At 39.8% G+C, this 22,732-nt stretch overlaps 1 protein-coding gene across 5 annotated transcripts in view; it reads right to left on the bottom strand.

The window, feature by feature from the left end:
- LOC126297617 (dynamin-1-like protein) overlaps nt 1–22,494 on the bottom strand; it is a 94,636-nt gene extending 72,142 nt beyond the window's left edge. Inside the window, exons 1-4 of one of the 5 annotated variants that reach the window (XM_049988634.1) lie at nt 21,793–21,850; nt 21,647–21,703; nt 21,443–21,545; nt 15,396–15,540 (exon numbers count right to left, since the gene is read on the bottom strand). In XM_049988634.1, the coding sequence (XP_049844591.1) occupies nt 15,396–15,540; nt 21,443–21,545; nt 21,647–21,648 (250 nt within the window). In that variant the 5' untranslated portion in view covers nt 21,649–21,703; nt 21,793–21,850. Of the gene's footprint in view, nt 1–15,395; nt 15,541–21,442; nt 21,546–21,646 lie in introns of all 5 variants that reach the window. The other 4 variants (XM_049988635.1, XM_049988632.1, XM_049988631.1 and 1 more) reach the window with 4 other exon arrangements.
- Between the last annotated feature and the right edge of the window lie 238 nt (nt 22,495–22,732).

Genomic DNA, 22,732 nt, shown 5'->3' with positions numbered 1-22,732 from the left:
ATAATATGGCGTAGTCTCTGAATGAAATTACCCGAAACCTTTGACAACGTGTCTGGCGGAATGTCTTCACATGCAGATGAGATGTACTGCTTCAGCTGTTCAATTGTTTCTGGATTCTGGCGGTACACCTGGTCTTTCATGTGTCCCCACATAAAGAAGACACAGGGGTTCATGTCTGGCGAATAGGGAGGCCAATCCACGCCGCCTCCTGTATGTTTCGGATAGCCCAAAGCAATCACACGATCATCGAAATATTCATTCAGGAAATTAAAGACGTCGGCCGTGCGGTGTGGCCGGGCACCATCTTGCATAAACCACGAGGTGTTCGCAGTGTCATCTAAGGCAGTTTGTACCGCCACAAATTCACGAAGAATGTCCAGATAGCGTGATGCAGTAATCGTTTCGGATCTGAAAAATGGGCCAATGATTCCTTTGGAAGAAATGGCGGCCCAGACCAGTACTTTTTGAGGATGCAGGGACGATGGGACTGCAACATGGGGCTTTTCGGTTCCCCATATGCGCCAGTTCTGTTTATTGACGAAGCCGCCCAGGTAAAATTAAGCTTCGTCAGTAAACCAAATGCTGCCCACATGCATATCACCGTCATCAATCCTGTGCACTATATCGTTAGCGAATGTCTCTCGTGCAGCAATGGTAGCGGCACTGAGGGGTTGCCGCGTTTGAATTTTGTATAGATAGAGGTGTAAACTCTGGCGCATGAGACGATACGTGGACGTTGGGATCATTTGGACCGCAGCTGTAACACGGCGAACGGAAACCCGAGGCTGCTGTTGGATCACCTGCTGCACTAGTTGCGTGTTGCCCTCTGTGGTTGCCGTACGCGGTCGCCCTACCTTTCCAGCACGTTCATCCGTCACGTTCCCAGTCCGTTGAAATTTTTCAAACAGATCCTTTATTGTACCGCTTTTCGGTCCTTTGGTTACATTAAACCTCCGTTGAAAACACTGTGTCCTAGGCGGTGGAGTTCCAACACCAGAAAAATCCTCTGTTCTAAGGAATAAACCATGTTGTCCACAGCACACTTGCACGTTGTGAACAGCACACGCTTACAGCAGAAAGACGACGTACAGAATGGCGCACCCACAGACTGCGTTCTCATCTATATCTTTCACATCACTTGCAGCGCCATCTGTTGTTGAAAATTGTAACTACTGTAATTTCGAAAGTTTGTCCGCCTGAAAATGTACTGTTGTCCCAAGCATATTGCAACAAACGGTGTATTTCTATCGCTGCTCGTTTAGTTTTTATTGCCGTTTCAAATATATCGGTCATTTTTTAAACACCCTGTATCTACATCTGTACTCCCCAAGCCACTTCTCATTCAATTCATGTATGAAGTGTGGGAATAATGATTGAGTTAATGCCTCTTTGTGTGCTGTAAATAATCGAATCTCTTCCTCTTGATCCCTGTGCGACCAATATGCAGGGGGCAATGGAATATTCCTAGAGCCATCTTTTAAAGTGGTTCTTTAAATACTGTACATAGGTTTTCTCAGGATAATTTACATCTATCTTCCAGAGTCTGCCAGTTCAAATTCTTCAGTATCTCTGTGCACACTCTCCCACAGGTCAAACAAAACTGTGATTATTCATGCTGCCCTTCTCCATAGATGTTCACCATCCCATGTTAGTCCTACTTGGTACGGGTCCCACAAACTGTAGCAATAGTCTAGAATGGGTCACGTGAGTGATTTGTAAGCATCTCCTTTGCTGACTGATTGCATTTCCCCAGCATTCTACCAATAAACCAAAGTCTACCTTCTACTTTACCGATAAGTGAGCCTATGTGACCATTCCATTTCAAATCTGTAGAAAATGCTACAGCCAAGTATTTTTAAGAGTTGGCAGATCCCAACTGTGACTCTCTGACTATATAGTCATAGGGTACCACATTTTTTCATTTCGTGAAATGCACAATTTTACATTTCTGAACATTTACAGCTAGTTGCAAATCTTCACACCTGACAATACTTGTGCAACTTCATTCAGAAAATAAGTTGTTATAGATAACTGCACCATCTCAGGAAAAAATGTCTGAAGTTACTATTAATATTGTCTACAAGGTCATTAATACACCACATGAACAGCAAGGGTCCGAACACACTTTCCTGGGAACTTACTTCTATACCTGCCGACGACTCTCCATCCAAGATAACATGTTGCACCTCCCTACCAAAAAATCCTGAATCCAGTCACAAATTTCACTTTATTTCTGATATTTCAATAATGCTAGTGAAACAGCAATCAGCAATGCTCACATCCTACAATTACTAACTGATGACAAAAGCAACATTTATTAAACATGACCTTAATATTACAACAGAAAAAAAACAACGTACTTCAGACTACTTTATTTTTAACCTAAACTCCTTGATCAAGCTCAGAAGGCCACACAATGCAAATCAGTTGTCACAAGGCATCATTTGGATGTGGTACAGATGGGGACAGAGTCAACACACCACCCTGCAAGGCCACTGTTGGCTTCCCAGACGTCGATGCCGTACATCTTATTCAAGTATCTCCTTAATTGGCATAACAAGACTAAGTGGCTAAGTGGACCCTGTTCCACTCCTTCCATCAAAGAAACATCCCTGGCAGTAAGAGTAATTCAACTCTGATCCTCTGTAGGGCAGTCAAAAAAGATGTGCTGACCACACAGCTATGGAAGTAGGCCTCTTAATCCAAGTTTTGGCAATTCAGAGTTTATGCCGAAATTTGTTTACTTTCAGTCACAAAAGAATTCTGTCTTAGGCTAGTGGAAGCAAGGAAGACATGAGTGTAATCTCTCACACACAAGGTCATTAGAGAAGAAGCTCAAGATCACAATGCACTACATGGGAGAAGCAAGTCAGCCATGTCCTTTTCCAAATACGCATCCTGACCATCCCAGCCAGTGCATTACAAATTAAAACCTTCATACTATCCATTTAGGGGGGAGTCCTAACATCACATAAAATTTTAAAATCAATGTTGTGTTCATGCATTCTAACTAAAAATAGAGGAGGAACTCACACATCAACAGGCAGTGTCTAGTGAGATCAACTTTATCATATTTGCATGGCCAATCCATAACATATTACTACTCACCTCTAGCCAGTAACAAACCCACTGACCCAAGAAGTGTCTTCTAAATCTCATTATCACTATGTGTAGTAGGACAATATAGTTACCTACACAATTTGAACTCCACACCTTCATGGCTGCAATAACTACCTAGCCACAATTCCCATATGGGCCAATATCCATCCAAACAGCACATTCTTCCTTTCCCTTTGTGAAGAAAGGAGCATCTAGGAAGTTTTGGACCAATTTACTAGCTCCTACACACTCTAAAGAGTGTTAAGTTTGACAACCAATGTAATATACTCATCAAGTTGCTAAATCTGGAATATACTGTGAAGGAAAGTGGTGTAGCAGCTGACTGTGTCCCTTGTTCAAATTTGTCACAAAACAAAAACTTAAAACTGCAATACTTACATAAAATATTATAAAATTGTTTTAAAAATTAAAAGTGGAATGCAATACTTTCTACACTCAAACATATATAAAATCAACTTGGGCCTTAATAAGTAACACTGAAATGGTTTCCAATGTTGTGCAAGGGCATTCATAATGCAAAACTCAGTTAGGTCACATTCTGCTTCATACAGACTCCAAATGGGGCAATGGCACTAATATACATGTTCTACGAGTGCATGAGCAACAGAAACAGCTGATTGTGGCTGTGCTCATAATACACATTTTGTACCATTACTAACTTCCATAAGATTGCTACGGGCAGCTATCCAATATCTACTGTTAGACTGGTTATTGCCCTAGTCCTATAACACTCCAGTGACTCATCAGATTTTCTCACAGTGCACTAAGTAAAGCATTTGAAGGTATGAATGTCACACTGATTCATATACAATGCAGCCATTATTAACTCAGCACTCATAAAAATATACCTCTATGTCTGCAATAGGCATTAGCTGTACCATATTTTATCCCTGCTAGTCAGAAGCAGTTGTGATTAAATTGACACTCTGGCCAACATAGAATGTACAGCAATATTGACTCATGCAGATTGCGTTGACACTGGAGTTGCAGTAGCCACTGTGATTGCAAGCCATGAGTGAAATGGGAGGAGCCAATGGCTATTTAAACACAGTACTTGTCACAGTGAAATCAGGTCACTGCAATACACAAGGGTTGGTCATAAAGTTTGAATTATCATCTGGAAAAAAATCAAGCTGTGAGAAACTTAGTTATCATCTTAGTCCATCTGTACATATTACACCTCCAGTGTGACATTTTCACACACTGGTGAACGACTTGGTGGAGACCTTGGTTACAGAAGTCTGTAATTTGGCTTTTCACAAGAGGTCACACCACAAAAATCACCATCAATCATCACTCTGAAAATGACTGCCACGGAATAGTTTCTTGATCTGAGGAAAGAGAAACAAGTCATTAACTGCCATATCAGAACAACACAGGGGTGAAGCAAAATTTGACAGTCCAAAGAAGCAGCATGTGTGACTGTGTCCTGCTCTGAATGATGTGTGTCAATGCACTACAACTTGAGCTGAAGTGATTGATTTTGGTCGAGCATGGCATTTGAATTAGGCATGCTGTGGTGCAGAGGCCAGGCTGGTGTGGCTCCGACAGCTGACTAGAGGGTGTTGTGTACCATGGAGTGGCATGGCTGAAATTACACGGAACTGTCAAATATGTGCGCTAACCGGATGTGACATATCTGCCCAACTGACATCACACAGGGATGAATAGCGTTATATATATTTATGCACGTGTAGCACAAATCATCATAATTACAATAAAGCACGATACACCATTTTGAAGAGGAGAAAAAGAATGAATCAAAAGATACATTGATTTGCTATGCAGATGATGTGTGAGGGAAGTTACAGTGCTGAGAAGGTTAATTTAACAGAAATTTAGTAAATAATTAACAAGTACTTTGATTTTAATTGCAAAAAAAGGTTGACATATCAGTTAGCACTGCTCATCAATATGCATCGACTGAGCTAGTTATGTGTTCTGTTACTTAAATAATTAACCTATGAGCCATGGTTTAATGATAAATTTGATTAAAATCAGCATATTTTGTAGGCCAAAACAATTACACTACCAGCAAGTCAGTATGTGTTGGCAGACACATATACATCACCAACACTTTGTTGATAAGATTTGCGTGTTTGTTATTTTAATTAATTGTCTATTATTTTTGTACAGTTTTAACTTTAATTTAAAAATCGTTTGAGTTACATTAACTCTGACTGCAGCAGTGGAAAGAATATATCAATTCAAATGAAAGAGAGATGCATATGTGCCATACAACAAGCACTCAAGGCAAAGAAAGCATTGACTGCATTTAATTACTGCAACTAAAATATGCATTTTTTTTTACCTTCAATTTGTGAGCAGTGTGCATTATGTAGAATTAAGTGTAATATGTCATTTTATTCAGATTTTTAGTGCACATCTAAAGGCACATCCTGTTAGGACTGCATTATTGTATAAAGATCTAACTTGTTCTAAGTCATGTGACATAGAAGCTTGGAATTTCTGGAGAAAAGGATGCCAAATTTATTACAGATGGTGACCAACTGGTGTCAAGAGAACTGTTCTGGATGGAGTTACAGAGCTAAGACCAATGTAGGTTTGGGTGGCAGTCCAGCTGCACACTTTTAAACTTAGAAGTTTTCTGTGACAATGGGCACGATACTCAGAAATATTCTGCATTAGTTCAGTAGGAAGTCAGAAAAATCCACAGTATTCTAGACTCCAGTTTATTCCGACAGTAGTCCAGATGAACTTGAACTTTTTTGGGCGTCAATCTGGACTGAACTTTGAATTACATGCATCAAGTCTAACTCTTGTTTGTTAGTGGAGACTGTTCAATTCCACACTGGTCGACGCTTAGGATCATCACATCGTGTCTCTTCAGACTTTCATTTGACTGTTTTAGTGTTCATTTGACTTCTAACAATCAACACTTGTTGTATTGTCCAGTTATTTTAATTTTATGGTGTGTTTGCTAACCACTATACTGAGGGCTTGAACTATTTTCGATTCACTTAACTTCAATGTTGAGTCTGATGATGACGACGATTTGGGGAGAGGGGCAAGCAACATCACTGTCATCAGCACCCTGATGAAAAGTTGGCATGCCAATCTCACGGGTGGAGACGAAGGCTGTACCCACATGCAGAGCATGTTTATAATGTGTTAAAGTCTGCCTCCCTTCACCACTAATTTAGGAATGAGGCCTGACAGTTCACAAAATTTCGCCATTCTTGCAACACTGGAATCAGTATCTGTGAGGATGGTGGGCAGATTTCCATCGAGACAGAGGGCTCTCCTAATATCAGTTTATAGGCCACACATTGCCAAAATATGCTGAACTGAAAGTGGCACACCACGAACTTCACAGAGTGATGGATCCTTCCACTGGTGGAGGAAGTCATGTGTTAAAGGGCTATGTTCAATGCACAGTCAGGTAAGAACAACCTCCTTCCAGCGGTGATGCTGACATGAAGTCCACCAAGCGTACATGGTCAATTTGAGAGACCAAAGTTTGTTTTCTGTCACCTGCAACCATTCAGTCTCCCACTGATGCATGCTGCGTCCATCAGAAAAATGAGACGATAGCGTTGAACAGGACGGGACATCGATGGACAGCATCATCCCAACATGCTTCCTAGATGGCTTTGTCGGCCATGTTGTTTCCCTGTATCTCAATATGGCCAGGTATGTGAATCCTCTTCAGTGGCATTAGAATGCCATATAATTCCGCATCATAACTTGTAAACTGTTCTGAAAGACACACTTTAAAATCCCTATCAGAGGAAACAGCAGAACAACCAAGGATAACGTCTTGTTGGGCTCCACCTGTATAAGCAATGATAAAACTGTGGTACATACTTAAAATGGACAAAAATAGAGTTGTAAAAACATAATCTGGAGTACAAGTTTTCTTGTACTGTGTCACGCTTAAAATCACTTTCGGCCTCTGAAGACACCAAGACGGCAATGCGTTCCATCCCTGGCTGTGTATTTTGATGTCCAATAGATCCAGATCCTTGAGACAGTCTGTAGCATGTATCCCAAATGGCTTGGTCCCATAAGAATGATTCCTGAACAGCCATTCAAAGGTGTGTTGGACCACTGCACTATATGTCAATGACTGTGGTGACACACAGATTTTCAGTGCCTGTCAAGCTAAAAGGATATGTCGCCAAAACCATAGTGGCGGTTCGCCAGCCTCTGCACACAGACTTTGAACTGAGCTGATCTGAAATACTCCAGTCAATATCAGAATGCCACCACGGTGGACAGCGTCTAGCATCTTGAGTTAGGAAGTACAGGCTGATCTATAGACCACACTGCCATAATCTAAACATGATTGAACAAATGCCCTATAGAACTGCAGGAGGGGGGGGGGGGGGGGGGGGGGATCTGTCACTTCCCCATGTTTTTCCACTAAGGCATTTGAAAACAGTCAATGACTAAGTCCTTTGATGATGGGTTTTTCAGGTGTGGCAGCCAATTTAATTTTGAGCCAAAGAATAAACTGAAAACCGCAATTTCTTGGAAACATAAAATATTGTCCCCATTATGAGCACTGGTTGGTTGAAACTTTGATGAGCATGGGTAAAATTGACACATGTAGTCTTCTCTGATGAGCATTGAAAACCTGTTGTCCTGGCCCAGATTTCCAGCCTCCTCATGGTCAGCTGTAGCTACCTCATCGTCACTAAGATCAGAGGAAGAGAAGAAGATTGCATAGTTATCCACAAACAAAGAGCATTTGACAGGGCTCCTGACTGTGGAGGAGATGCCATTGATAGTGATGGCAAACAATTTGACACTGAGGACACTGCCTTGGGGGACCCCATTCTCTTGAAGAAAGCAGTCAGACAGGCATCTCCAACACAGTATCTAAAACACCAGTCGCCGAGAAAGGATTGAATAAGAAGTACCAGGCATTCACGTAGTCTCCATTCATGAAGTTGGCAAAGAATGTTGTACCTCCAAGTAGTGTCACATGATTTTTTGAGGTCAAAAACACACAAACCAAACGGTTTCAGCATAAGAAGGACTACTGTATTGTCGTCTACAGTAGAATTAAGTTGTCAAGGGTAGCACCTGAAACCACACTGGGAGCAGCTCAGGTAACCTCGGGACTCTAGCAGCCAGATGAGGTGGTGGTTAACCACGCATTCAAGAGTCTTACCAATGCCACTGGTAACAGACTGGAATTAATATTGCCCCCATCCAAGTCACAGGATACTGCTCATCAAACCAGATCCCACTGAAACAAGAAAGAAGCTGTCCTTTTGCTTCAGGGCACAGGTGATGAAGCATGGCATAATGGATCTCATCAGGGCCTGGAGCAGTGTGTCTGGCTGCAGACAAAGCTGATACCAGTTCCAATATGGAGAATGGAAGGTTGTAAACTTTCTCATTATGCAAGAATAAATTGAGCTTCCTCATCTCTGCAGTACTATGGAACACCTCAAAACCAGGAACTTGTCTAGACAATGTAATGACAGTAAAAAAGTGTTCAACTAAAACACGAGCCATGTGTTCTGGCATGTCCACCAAGGCCCACTACTTGACAAGGCCATAAGGAGATGGGTACTACCCATAACTGAAATCTGTCTTATTGAGTCCCCAACTTCTGCAGTGGAAGTGGAACTTTTAATGGAAGTCTTGAATTCCTTCGAGGAAGACCTCTTCAGTTCTTTCATCATTCGCCTCGCATATCTTAAGGCATGAAGGTTTTCTTTAGTTGGACGGTGTTTTAAGTCCCACACAGCTGTTCGTCTGGCCATGACTGCCAATCAACAGTTGGCATTCCACCAAGGTACAGGCCATCGTCTAAGATGGTTACTAGACCGGGTGATGGACTCTGTGTCAGCCCATTGGATCTCACAAGTAATATGGGCCACTATCTCCTATGCACAATCCTTTTATACAAAAAAAAGCCTGTCGACTGTACTGCAACCAATTTGTCCTTCGTATCATCCATCTTTGATGTCTTCTGTCAGCCACCGTTCTAGTCGGCAGATGGATCCACACTGAGAAGTGGCCACCAAAATGTAACTTTGTAGCCACTTCCCATTAAATTAAGTCTGTAATAGCTGGGGAACAAAAACAAAGGTCAATGGCTGTAAAAGACCTTGTAGCTGAGGAAAAGTGTGTCATCTGACCCGCAGTCAGAAGGCAGATATTCTCAGAATGGAAGAGTCGCTAGATCATATGATCCCTGGAGCAAGTGGTAGCCGAGCCCCACAGTTTATTGTGTGCACTGAAGACCCTCACAACTAGGAATGGGTGTGGGATTGCCTGGAGGAGTTCTGGCAGTGCATCTGCATCCAAAGCATCATTAGGTGGAAGACACAAGGAACACACTGTGACATTAAAGCGTGAGAACGTGCACAGTAATTCCTTGTATGATCGTGGTAAGATGAACAGAAGAGAAGTGGCATCTGTCATCAATGAAAACAGCTACTCCACCTTTAGCCCTGCCTCCAGTAATACCGTCCTTTCCAGAGAGGTGGTAACTGCATAATGCAGCTGTCAGTGACTAAGATGCATTTCTTGTAAGAAGATGCAGAACTGTTTCTCCTACACCAGGAGCTGAATTCTTCCAAATGTGATTGATATCCATTTAAATTCCACTGCAATAGAGAAGTCCCTGTGGAAGCCACTATTTAGTGAAGGTTGTTCTTTTCTTTCTCCCTCGGAGGCCGGTATTTACTGGGGAGGAACATAGTCCCACTCAGAGGAGGAGAGAGCTTGCCGATCCGAAGGTTTACCTACCATTTCCTTTGACTTCGAACTATTTGAAGGACTTTTTCTTTACTTATGGGAGGAGTTGATTGCCTGGGTCGAGGGGACAGCTTAGTAGGCATCTGATGGTGGGGAGTGGTATGTGGCTTGTGTGGTAAGCCCATTGCCAACGGCTTCTGAATGACTTCTGTTTCAAATGTAGCATTTCCCCCACGGGTACACCGGCAACATCTGTGGTCTGAGTTTCTTCGGAGGTATCGTACTTGACAATTGGTATCTTAAGGGCTGATGCAACAGAAGTAGCAAAAACAGGAGGTCACTTATCTTTGAAAGCTTTTTAGCTTCAGCAAAGGGTAAGCTTCTCTTGACTTTTGCCTCCTGAATTTTCCTTTCCTCGTTGTAAACATCACACTTTCTGCTCCACACTTGGTGATCTCTGGAGCAGTGTACAAGAATTGTCCAATTCGTGAGCTGAGCCTCCACAATTCCCACACATAACACTCCCATAGTAGTATGGCCAAATCTTTGACATCTGAAGCATTGCGTTGGATTAGCAACAAATGGGCGAACCTTAAGGCGAATATAGCCTGCAAGGATATGTCAGGTAATTCTGGAGTACCAAACACTCGAGTAAATGTTGCAGATTTTTCCAATTTGCCCTTCACTCTCCTCATACAGATCTGTACTCCCATGATGCCTATATTTTTCCATTCTTCACATTAACTCCACAGGGTCCACCCCCATTATATCGGAGCAGGTAACCACGCCTTTACTAAAGTTAAAGGGTGTTATGCAACTCAGTCTCGACTGGGTAGTCAGCTAAGGCCTTACAACCCAGAAGCTTAGATACTTGGTTTGAATTAGCAGTTTCAACTAGAAGTGTTTCACTGCTAAGTCGTTTGACACTTTTTAGAGACCCAGCAATACCTTCCAACACCATGTGAATATAGAAGGGGGAGACCTTCTCCCAGGTTCCTCCTGTTCACTTGATTACAATGAAAGTGTTATGACACACTAATGCCCTGTTACTATGACTCTGAGACTTCTTTTCAGAAGGACTAACCAACAGAACTCTCTTTGGTGAGTGGGTGTAGGTACTACCTGGAGTAGCAGTTTGATGAGGCCGTTCCAAAGGGATCCCATGAGATGCTAGGGAAACAACTGTTGACCCGGGCAAAACCCTGCATGCCTGAGCAAGCCTTATAGAACTGGGGGGCAGCAGGAGCCCCAGAGGTTGCCCACTAGAGACTGTTTTACCTCAACAGCCATTCACCTAATCAGCATGTAGCACACCCTGAGGTTGAGGGTCTTTCTTTCTTTTAGTAGAGGTGTGTATCTTCCTCGCGACCCAGGCAATAAAGCCAAGGTTCCCGATATCCAAAACGCACAACACTCCACTGTTGCACCGCATGGTGGTTGCTGAAGCATGGCCGGAGCTTACAGTAACAGAGGACTGATGGTGTTTACCAGTCCCCAGCTCAGGAACCTGGGGACGCCAAGCCTGTACCCACCAACCAAATACTGAGCCCCTGGGGGCTGAGTTTTGTCAGCAGTTTATGCTTAGTAAGTATGAAATAGGAGAATGAACTTTATAACTGAATAACTATTTGCTATTTGTAGTTGGGGAGGCTTATTTAGATTGCTGCACCTACGTCCAACCTAATATTGTTCAAATCTGACCAATACATCAGAAACATTTTATTATTCTTATTAAATTGACAGTAAATGTTTTTAGCTTTCATCCCATAGACAATTAGGTCAACATTACTGTCACAGTTATCTATGCTCATGGAACATTAAGCTAGTGTGTTGATAAAAAACACCTCCTTCGATATTTGCTCACAATACTTCACCTCGACAGCCTCCCGTAACCTCATCAGGAGATTTTTCGTGGCAGTTTACCCCTTACGAGCATAAATCTGATAGCTACGCACTATGGCAGTTTCATAAAACACTCTGTATTACCTTGCCCGATGATGGCCATGCCTTCATCTTTTTGGCCATCAAAAACTCCACTTTTTCATTGCCTGCTTTGCTCCTTTGTCTTGGGACCACAGTGAAACACCCAGCATAGTGACTACCAACTAAGGACAACACCTGGATTGTGCTGACACCAATGCAATCTCTTCTGCCAATACCTTGGTTCGGTGGGCTCTACGAATGAGGATGAGTACTCATAGATACCAGTGCGTGGTGATGATCATGTTCAAAATGTCATGCATGACACTGAAAACTCATTATTATTTTTTTCACTTTTTCCACTTCTGCCTCAAGTGTGACACACTGGTCTTTCAGCACCAGGTCTTCCACTTCTCTTGCAATTCCCAATTCATCACAAAGTGAGTGTCTACCACATTGCTGTACACCATTCAGACTTGTTTGCCACATTGGCAGTGGCAAAGTGTAACAACTGTGTCACAAAGGTATACTGCTGCTGTACATTTCTACTAACTTAGCAATGATTTTTACATAACTGTTCCCCACAAAAGCAGAAAATGAATTACCACACAAACTCCGCATTATTAATGGGTTGTGCACCTTCGTACTGACTCCTCAACCAGCAAGCTACGATACTGTGGCCCTGGCTTTACAATGTGTATCAAAACTGCAGAGATGTATCTGTAATGTTGGATATCTTCTTATAAATTCAATCAGTACCTGGGGGCTTAACACGAGACAAGTCCATCAATCTCCAGTCAGTGAAAGATTCATTACATTAATTCAGAGTTACAGATAGTAGAGGGTAAGAGGATGTTCTCAACCTTGCTTTCATACAATCACTGGTGCTATGTCAATAGGAGACTCGTTTTCGTTTCCATGCAGATCCACACCATTTTCATCCCTCAACAAGGGATACACTGTAACTCTTGTATTACTGATGGATCAGAAGGAGAGATGAAAGTTCGATTCGCGTTTTCTCTATCGACGAAGGTCATTAGAAATGTAGCATTTTCTGTTAGCCAATATGAGGAATGAAATAGGCCATAGATTTATTGAAGGAACCAATGTGTACATTTTCTACTATACTCTTAAAAATATAAAAAAAATAAATGCAACTTCATTTTACAATTACCTGCTGGATCTTTAAGCAAAATTTTATTCACATTGGATGTTGGCAGAACTATGCAACTATTTATACAGAGAAAACAGTGGCCAGCGAGTCACATACATTAAATGTCCTACTTTGTTGTACACAAACAAACCATGGTTCATATTAGTGTTGTATGGGCATATTTAATTTTAGGATACTGAGCATCAAGGTCCACAGCATATTCTGAAATAATGGGATGAAAGTAATTAAAATTTTTTAAGCTAGGTAAAAATAGACTGTTCCCCATATAGTATTTAAAATATTGCATACAAATTCACCACTCTCTTAAAACATATTTTAGTCCATAAAAACAAACATCTGAAGTTCTGATCAAACAGTTCAGCATGTAGATATGGTCAATAGATCACACACTTCATAAAGTATATCAGCCACTCTAAAACAAATTTAATTATCTGCCCCTTTAAACTGCAGCTATTCCGATGTTATATAAAATTATAACCTCTAGATTACAGTCATCTCATTATCATCTGCCCTATTATCGCCTATCCTACCTCCGTACAAACATCCTTATGTACTACATGCAAGTCTACATTTCAGCCATTTACTTTCATTGTATTATGACGACAAATCCTGCACCGTTCTAAGATGGTCCTTGGATGAATGAATGAATGAACAAATCTCAAATACAAGTGAAAGGTAATCTCAAAATTTTTCCTATCCTTAGCAGAGAACACAGGAAGCTAAAATATTGTACACAGTGAGAACTATGCAAGTAATGCATCCCAGGCAGCCTTCTCATCAGAGGAAGTAGAAACATTTACAAGGACAATGGCCAACAGAAAGACAACTAAGAATTACCTCTGTCTTTCCTATAACATTAGAAAGAGGTGTAAAGTGGGTAGATTGTGACCTCACTAACATCAGTTCATCGTGCACTAATTCTGGCCACTTTTCACCCCACTCAGCCATTATCCTCTGTAGGAGGACATTAAGTGAACAGCAGGGATTTAGAGGCTTGCTGCTTTTGGTGTTTTGTCCACTACCTCATTTCATTTCCTTCCCATGTGTACTCAGATTATTATTTCCTCCAGCATTTGTAGACTAAGCATTATATACTGCATCTTCTGGACCAAACGTATTTGAATGCTTTTAAAGCATTAAAGATGTTGTAACCCTATGGAGCTTTCCTCCATCTCCATATCTCATCTGCTCCAGTGCCTTCACGACTACAGATTTAGCTGGTGGAAATTAGGGAAATCACATGAAATCTAAATCTGGATGGTAGGACAGGTATTTGAACCATCATCATCCTGAATGTGAGTCCAGTGCAATCTTAGCATTTGTCTTGAAAGTGGTGTGTTTGTACATGCACACCTACAGATATTTGGCAATATCTCCCAGAACCAGATATGTGTGTGAATCTTTGGAGTCTAATCAGAGTTGTTATGGTTTGGCTTAATGTACCATTTTTCAATAAATTGTTGCTTTCGATAGTATTATTCAGCTTAAAGCATGGTCAGCATAAATGCTACAAGGGAGTGTTACACACACTATAATATCTTCGTACAGTTTGACCGTTTCACTAAACATGTAAGTTTTCTATGTGAGCAACTGCAGCTTTGTCTCTAGATAGTTAAGAAATCATTTATAAAAAATGTTTGTTGTAAAGTCTTCTAAAAAATTGTACAGGCTGCTGATAGCTGATAATTCTCATGTATTGTGGAATCAATGTACAGCAGATATCTTCAGGTTAATTTGGCTTGTTTACATTAAGCCATTAAACCAATACAGTTCCCCAACATTCTATAAGGCACACATCCAGTTAACAAATGGAAATGGAAGTTGAAAGATCCATCGATAATTTCAGACGATTATGGGTCATAAATGAGGGACATACTAATTTGAACCAGTGTTGCACTTCTGATAGCACATTTAAGAACAACTAACTCAGTTGTGCTGATGCAACTACTAGTAAATCCTATCTCAATGTATTCCAGCAAAATTTAACCTGAAGATGTGATTTATTTTTGTGAAAGTTGCTGCAGCCTGAGTCCACAATAAATGAGGATTAGCAGCTACAAGTAGTCTAACTTTTCAGAAGATTTTATCACAAACTATATTAAAAATATTTTTAACCTTTCATTGGGCCTTGTAATGTTTTGGGATTTTTATTCTATTCTAATTATTACTAGTCCTTGCTTCCAGTCAGTCTCTCACTGACATACAACCTCATATTTAATAGTGTGAAAATGGCAGCCAAAGAGAGACAACACTGCCACAGTGTATTCCCAACTATCCTTATGGCTGCAAAAGAATCAGCCAATTCTTTCCAAGCTTCCCACATCAGAAAAATTCTCCTTTTTGTCATTACAGGGTGACATGAAAAAAACTGTAATGGAAGTATTACTGACAGCATTATTTTAAATGTAATTATACAAAAATTTATATTCTAGGAATGGGCTTGTTTATTACAAATATGAAATAAGTAGATGTGTAGTCAACTACAATAATAATTAATTACCTTCTTCAGCTGACCTATGACGTGTACTTCCTTTAGGACTATATATGAGCTGCAGTACCAGAGGGCGTCTGGTGACTATGCCCACACCACGTGGTAAAAAAGAACGACCAACTATACCCTCAATAACTGAACTCTTGCCCGAGCTCTGTAACAACAGACTGGGTTCAGTCACAATCATCTCATCAAGAACTTTTTTAAAAATAAATAGGAGTTTACAGTGCAGGACACAAAACTAAACAGCTCTAATGTGGATCATATCATATATTATAAACAATGAAAAATCGCATCTCATTGATGAGAAGAGGGATTTTAAACACAAACTATTTCTAACATGTATACTTAAAAAGAAAACTACATTTTGTTATATTTTGTGGTATAATGAAAACCCGAGTGAACAAAAAACGGAATGCTTCAAGGTAGCCTTGCAGGAAGCTGGGGTAGAGTGGGGTATAATGTGACATATGTCAATTCTGCGTTTCTAGATGGCTGCTTGTAAACTTTTAATAACTGCTTTCCCCATGGCACAAGCAAGCCTAAAAGCTTCGGAATCAGGAGTTCAAATGTCATGTGGAAGGAAAAGAAAATTTTGAGGATGACATAAGTAGATGTCATATATCAAGAAATGGTGTGCTACCTTAAGGAAAGTGATTAAAAAAATCAAATGATCTGCATAACATCTGAAATGAAGGATGCAAATAATAAAATTAAATATTTGTGGTGAATAGTTGGAAGAGAAACCAGGAAAGCAGTTAAGAATATGAGAACCTTGTTATTAAAGAAAAACAGCCAAATAATAAGTTACAGACATTGATGACTTTTTCCCAGCTTCCTGGAAGTAGCTCACAAGATTGGAATGGAAAGTTAAAGAAAAAATGCAATAGAATACATGCAAAAAACAATGTCATATCCTGATTAATAAAATTCTTTTCCGGGCTATTATGCCGTGGTCTGATGGATTTCGCATTGTAAACCAACGTTTCGTCCCCATCTGCGGAGGACATCTTCAAGGGGGTTCGTGGCTTCTGTTAACTTCCGAAACACACACTGTCTCACTACTGACTGCAGCAAATTTTTTGTTTTCGCGTGCTCCCGCGCATAGGCGTGACGTCACATGTTTTGAATACGCGAGCGCAATTGGCCGTTGTCGGTCGCCGCCGTCCGCTGTTGCTATCATCCCATGGCGGAAGACTGGTACACATCATCTTCAGCACCGGCATCCAGATGTCATTCAATTTCACGCCCTCCTCCTTCCTATTAAAATTCCTGGGGTGTTTCATAATCTCTATAGCCTCTCTGTAAAGCCTTTCATGATATCCGCTTGTGGCTGCCAGTACTTGAGTTCTATCAAAATAAATGTGGTGGTCTCCTGACTGCAAAGCGTGTTCCGCAACAGCTGATCTATCAATCTTTCCCCTTCTACAACTGCCCTTGTGCTCTTCTAGTCGTTTTTTGACCGTTCTTTTTGTGGTACCCACATATACCTCCCCACAACTACACGGGATCCTGTAAATTCCTGCTTTTTCCAGCGGTTTACGAGCATCCTTAGCCAATCTCAGGTGTTCTTGTATCTTCCGGGTAGGTTTGTAAATCACCGCGATATTCCGTTTTTTCAATATTTTACAATGCGAAATCCATCAGACCACGGCATAATAGCCCGAAAAAGAATTTTATTAATCATGACAGTTCCGGCCGTGAAAGTTTACATTTTACAATGTCATATCCACACAAATACTCCAGGCTCTGATAATGAAATCCCAAATTTCTACCTCTGAAAAGCAAAAGCTACTACGTACTTGGTAAAAAGCTCAAGAAAATTATTAAAGTACTATTCTCTCTCTCTCTCTCTCTTTCTCTCTCTATCAACCAGTCTCGCTACTTACCTCCTTCCCTATTGTACTGGGAAATAACATGCTTTCACTGAGTAAAAAATTTCACTTTTATAAGAAATCTGTATCTAACACTGTATGTAGTGTGGGTGTTTGCTTTCCCTTTAACATAATGCTTCACTTTATACACAAGTGTATAAGTGTCCACATAATCAAATACATTACTTATATAAAATAAGGTATTTACTATCGCCCTAAAAGTGCCTCACTGAGAAAAGAATAAAGCGCATTCCATGTTTATTTCTGCTTCCTGAACACTAACTGCAAGTCCAAAAATGAATTAATATTGCAGAGATTAGTCTTTCTAGGGTACTACTCAAACTTGGAAAAAACTTCCCTAAGAATTCCAGGTGTGAGGAGGAAGATGGGGTAAGAAGCTCCAAATAAATTAATGGTTAACGAGAGGGGTGAGGGTGGGGGCTGAGAGTGAGGTATATGTCACCACAATAATAACTTTTCTGTCCTCTCCGATGAGCTATATGTCAGCCATAAGCAGTAGCCTAACAATAGTTTTAAACAATCAACTATTAACACGGAATAACATGCATTCAATTAACACATTTTGAAATATCAAATATTTTAAAAATTGTGATTTATAAAACTCAGTAAAATTTAATTTCAGTGCTATGTTAAATACACAGAATTCCCAAATAATTTATGAAATTCCTCAAATTCTCGGACGTTTCCCCAATTTTTTACAGATAAATTATAATTCCCTGAGAATTCCAGGTTTTCCTGAAGAATCGCCACCCTGCTTTCACATAAACTGTCTTTTCAACAATCTCTGGAAACCTGCAGCAGGGAAACAGGCCTATAACTTTCCTTGTTATCACTTTTTCCTTTTTAATAGAGACACGTGAAGAAGCATTTTAATCTATCAATGAATTGATTACACTTGAAAAACAGGTGACAGAATGACACTAATGTACTGTGCTCTGGTCTGCACATAAACACTCTAGTTTCAACTCTCCAGCAATTCAATAATTAATTAAGCTTCCACCTTCCCTTTTCCTTTTAGCTACACGTGATTTAACTGCCTCTGGACACCAGCTTTGAAAACTCCTGCATATCTGCTTGTACCAATAAAACTTTTATTCAACTTACCAATTATGGAAAAGAAGCTGATAGTGAATATTTCACAGAACTCTGGCAAAGTATCACTTTCATCTTCCCATGGAGAAGACATAATATGGGGAGCTCCCTCTTTTTGCCTTGATGCTTTTCTTTTTATTCATGACTCACCATAAACTTCCATATTATTCCTTGAACTTCCTATTCTTTTAGTGTAACTCAATGGTAGAACCTGTCTGGTAACATGTTGTAGCACTTAGCAGTATTATCTGCTATTAAATTCAGTAATTCGACTACAACTGCCAGTTGTGATATAGGTCCTATTTCTTATATTAGGGACACATTGTAAGAAACCGGTGCTTAGCTGGGTGGTATATAATGTCAGTATTTATACAAACAATCCACTTATTAAAGCTCTTGTCCTCCTTGCAACTGCCTGTGTTGTACACTTCCTGCCAAGTGCGCCTTTTGAAAGTTCATAAAATTAGTACATTGCAAGCGAGTCCAGACAATACCTCCAAATATTTCGTTTAACATCTTGGGCTATGACTGCACTGACCCCTCTGCTATTAAGATTCATCCATCACAATTTAACAGGCCACTAAATGATGATGAGAGTATGGCACTGTTGGCTGGGAGGCACCATCTGGTGAAGTTCGACCGCTAAGTGCAAGTCTGATTGCAGTCAACACCACACTGTCCGACTTGCGTGCCACTGGTGAGGATGAAATGATCATGAGGACACACAACACCCAGTCCACGAGCGGAGAAAATCTCCAACCCAGCCGGGAATCAAACCTGGACCCTCTTGCATGGGAGGCAAGCACATTACCACCCAGCTAAGCACCGGTTTCTTACAATGTGTCCCTATGTTCTTTAATGTTAGTGGGAGTGAAGCGTGTCTACTCTCAGCAATTAATCAACAATGATGATGATCCAAAGATGGAACAATGGTGGGCAACGGGCAGGGGGGTATGGACACCACCACCAACAATACCGAAACACTATACAAATGTGAAACTTTACTTTCCCCCAGCACACAAACTGTTAAAATAGCTTACGGGAATGCAACCAGGTGATGTCTGCGACAACTGCCCAGAGACATCACCCAGCTGTACAAGCATTATTGCTTAATGGAACTAGATAAATTCCTGAGACCCTAAGACTCTGGCCATATTCTCTTCTTGCTCTTTTATTAGAATTCAGTGCACCTTTTCACTGTTACACTAAAAGAGGATCCCGAAGTATCTTCTATGGCGTACTATCAGGGTTACACTATCTTCCAAATCAAATATGTATCAGATGCACTGCAGGTGATATTACTGATGTAGTCTATAAATCCTGGTTGATGTCAGTACAGTAAAACCAGTTTTCTCTGCTGTACCCAATTAATCTCAATAAGCTTCAATTACACTGACTTTTATAGACACTTCCACCAGAATTGCTAGCGCAGAAACGACTGTTATCATTTTTAAACCATCATGACTAGTTTTTGAGACAAATGTGACAGTGCAAACACAAACTGATTTAGCAATGCTACTGCATGTTCCACATTGTTTCCAATGTTCACAGTTCTCTTTAACTGTATGGCATCCAATCACCACACCTTCAGTGGTGGTGAATGTATAGCATCACAGTACATAGTACTGGCATGATTCAGTAAGAAGGAAGGAAAAACATATATATATATATATATATATATATATATATATATATATATATATATATATATATATATATATATATATATATATATATATTGGAAGAAGAGGGTCATTAAACTTTTAGATTGTTGCAGTAAATTAACTGGACTGGCCAAGTGTGTGCACAGAATAAACAGCTTGCAAGATGGTGCCCATGGCAATAAGTTCAAATCACAGTGTTGCATTGGTGACATTGTTTTATATGGTCCAGCAACCACCTGTCCAAGGCTTTCAGGATCATCAGTAAATATTACCATTTTTCTTGTCATATAACGACTACTATAACTAATTAAAGCAGATTTGTGCATTAACTATTGGACATTTTTTGAAGCAAATGCACTATATTTCATCATAACTGAGGCAAAGTGCTGTGTCTCTAGTGACCGCTATAACAACACGATCACAAATATCAGAGCACAAGCCCTCAAAAACCTTCGAAGTTTCATAATGTAAGAAAGATACCAAAACAATGGATAAAGTCATATAGCACAGGCATAACATAAAATGGAAATATTTTGAAATGATTATGGAGAACTTCTTAGGGCTTTTTTTTTTTTCAAAGGTAATCTTAATATAATGCCAAGAAGTATTATTTGTTGAAACTGAATTGATCATGCTAAATCACCGATAGCTGTTCTTCATAAGAAGGTTTTTGCAGATATATTTCTTTAATTTATTTACAAAAATAAATTCTTCACTTGATAAGGTTGTTGATCATTTGAAGTGGTTCCCACTGCACCCTAATGAAAATAATACCAACATTCTTCAAATGTCACATGCAGATTTGAAAGGCATCAGGGCCCAACTGTGGTATCTCTGATGCATTATCAATCAATATGTGAACATTATGATGTTGATTCCAGATCATAAAAAATTCTGTTTGCTATTTGATGTTTTGCACCATCCACATAAACACATTAAAAATTTTAATGAAAATTAATATTAACGTCACAATAAAACCGTTATTAATACCACATTGAACTATCTTCTTCCTTTGGTATTTATCTATTAATACTTATGAATACTTACTAAACATAACTGTCAGTACAAGTTTCCTGTCACTGAAAAAACTACACAATCGCTGGCATAAAAGTAGAAAGGCCTAGCACTAACAATAGTTTCTGCTAAAATAATGTAGCTGTTTAAAAGAAATGATGCACTTGTCACAGAGCTCTTCTTCGAACTAAGTATCGTTTTCTATAGAACAGTTTCACAAAATAAATCCGGTCTTGTGATTACATTCGCATGCGGTATCATCCGACATATAGCGTACTTAAACCAGTGTACAACAGAATTAATCTCGATGTTCACTAAGAACATGTAACACATAACAGTTACCTATTTATGTCATCAGATGTAAACACCGTTCTGTAGTTATTGTACATACCTGCGTGCCGACTACTATAATTTGAGGTAACTGTATAGAGTCGGCGCCAATAGTACTGAACACATCCTGCAGTTTGTTGATCACCGGTATTAACGCCTCCATCCTGTAATACACCCAATTTCAATATATAACTATTAATCATTCATAAAATGACAAAAACCTCCCATATCTATGTTTCAAACATATCTCACTGGAAGTACGTACATTTACTCTAAGAAAAACTTAAGTTTTTTTCCTCTCTCTCTCAGCAATTCAACCCATCTGAACAAACATTCTAAGGTTGTAAATACACTGACAAACAATTAAACTTTCACACACAATTCGCAATACAAACACAACTTCCCTCTTACCTCTTGAACTTACGTTGCCTGAGATCTTCGTCAAAAACAAAAGGCAACACACCCAACACAAAGCACTTCAAAATATATCATCAATTTCCCATATGAAGTTTGAGTGTAGCAATATTAAATAGGCATCACAGTATGAAATAATGAATTATTACTGGATATTTTGATCTAATTCAAACACTGTCAATGTCATCAATGAATTTATTGAAAAATATATTCCACATATAAGAAGGTCACAGAAGTATTCTGTGATCTGACCCATGCAGTCAATTCAGTGAGTCGCTCCTTGCTTGTCCACGAATTACAGATTTATAGAATCAGACACACTGCTTTCCAATGGCTCGTCTCGTACTTAAAAGATGGGAAAATTATAACTTCAAATTCAAGCAATTATTCCTCAAACTGGAAAACAATTTGCCGAGGCGTAACTTCAATCACAAGCTATTACTCATCACATCAATTTTCCAAGGAGGACCAGGAGGTTCGATATTGGGTTTCTATCCATCCTTTTCCTTCGTAAAGGACCTACCACATACACTTCACTTAATTTTATTTGCTAAAGACATATTAGTTGTACTACGAAGTGAGGTGCCTGAAAGAATTCCAGAGAGTGTCAAAAATAGATTAGAAAAACTTGAATGTTGGTTCCACTGAAACGGCTTACAACCAAAAGTAACAAATACTAAACTGGTGCAGAGTGAAACTAAATGATGAGAACAGGTTGACACAAAAGTAACTTGCAGTGATGAAAATATCACAGAAGCAAATGCTGCAAAGTACTTACGCCTAAATCTCGACAAAAATTTATGTTGCAAATTATCCAGTAAATTGTAAAACGTAGCGACAGCGATGTGTATTTGGTCAAGGGCCACAAACATAGACACCAGAAAGATTGTCGGTCAGTTAACTGTTATCGCATATTCTGGTGAAATTCAGCACATAT

This window comes from Schistocerca gregaria, chromosome X (genome assembly GCF_023897955.1).
Source record: "Schistocerca gregaria isolate iqSchGreg1 chromosome X, iqSchGreg1.2, whole genome shotgun sequence".
Classification (NCBI taxonomy): domain Eukaryota; kingdom Metazoa; phylum Arthropoda; class Insecta; order Orthoptera; family Acrididae; genus Schistocerca; species Schistocerca gregaria.
Note: the sequence above shows the minus strand (reverse complement) of the source record. Positions and strands in the feature narration are given on the sequence as shown.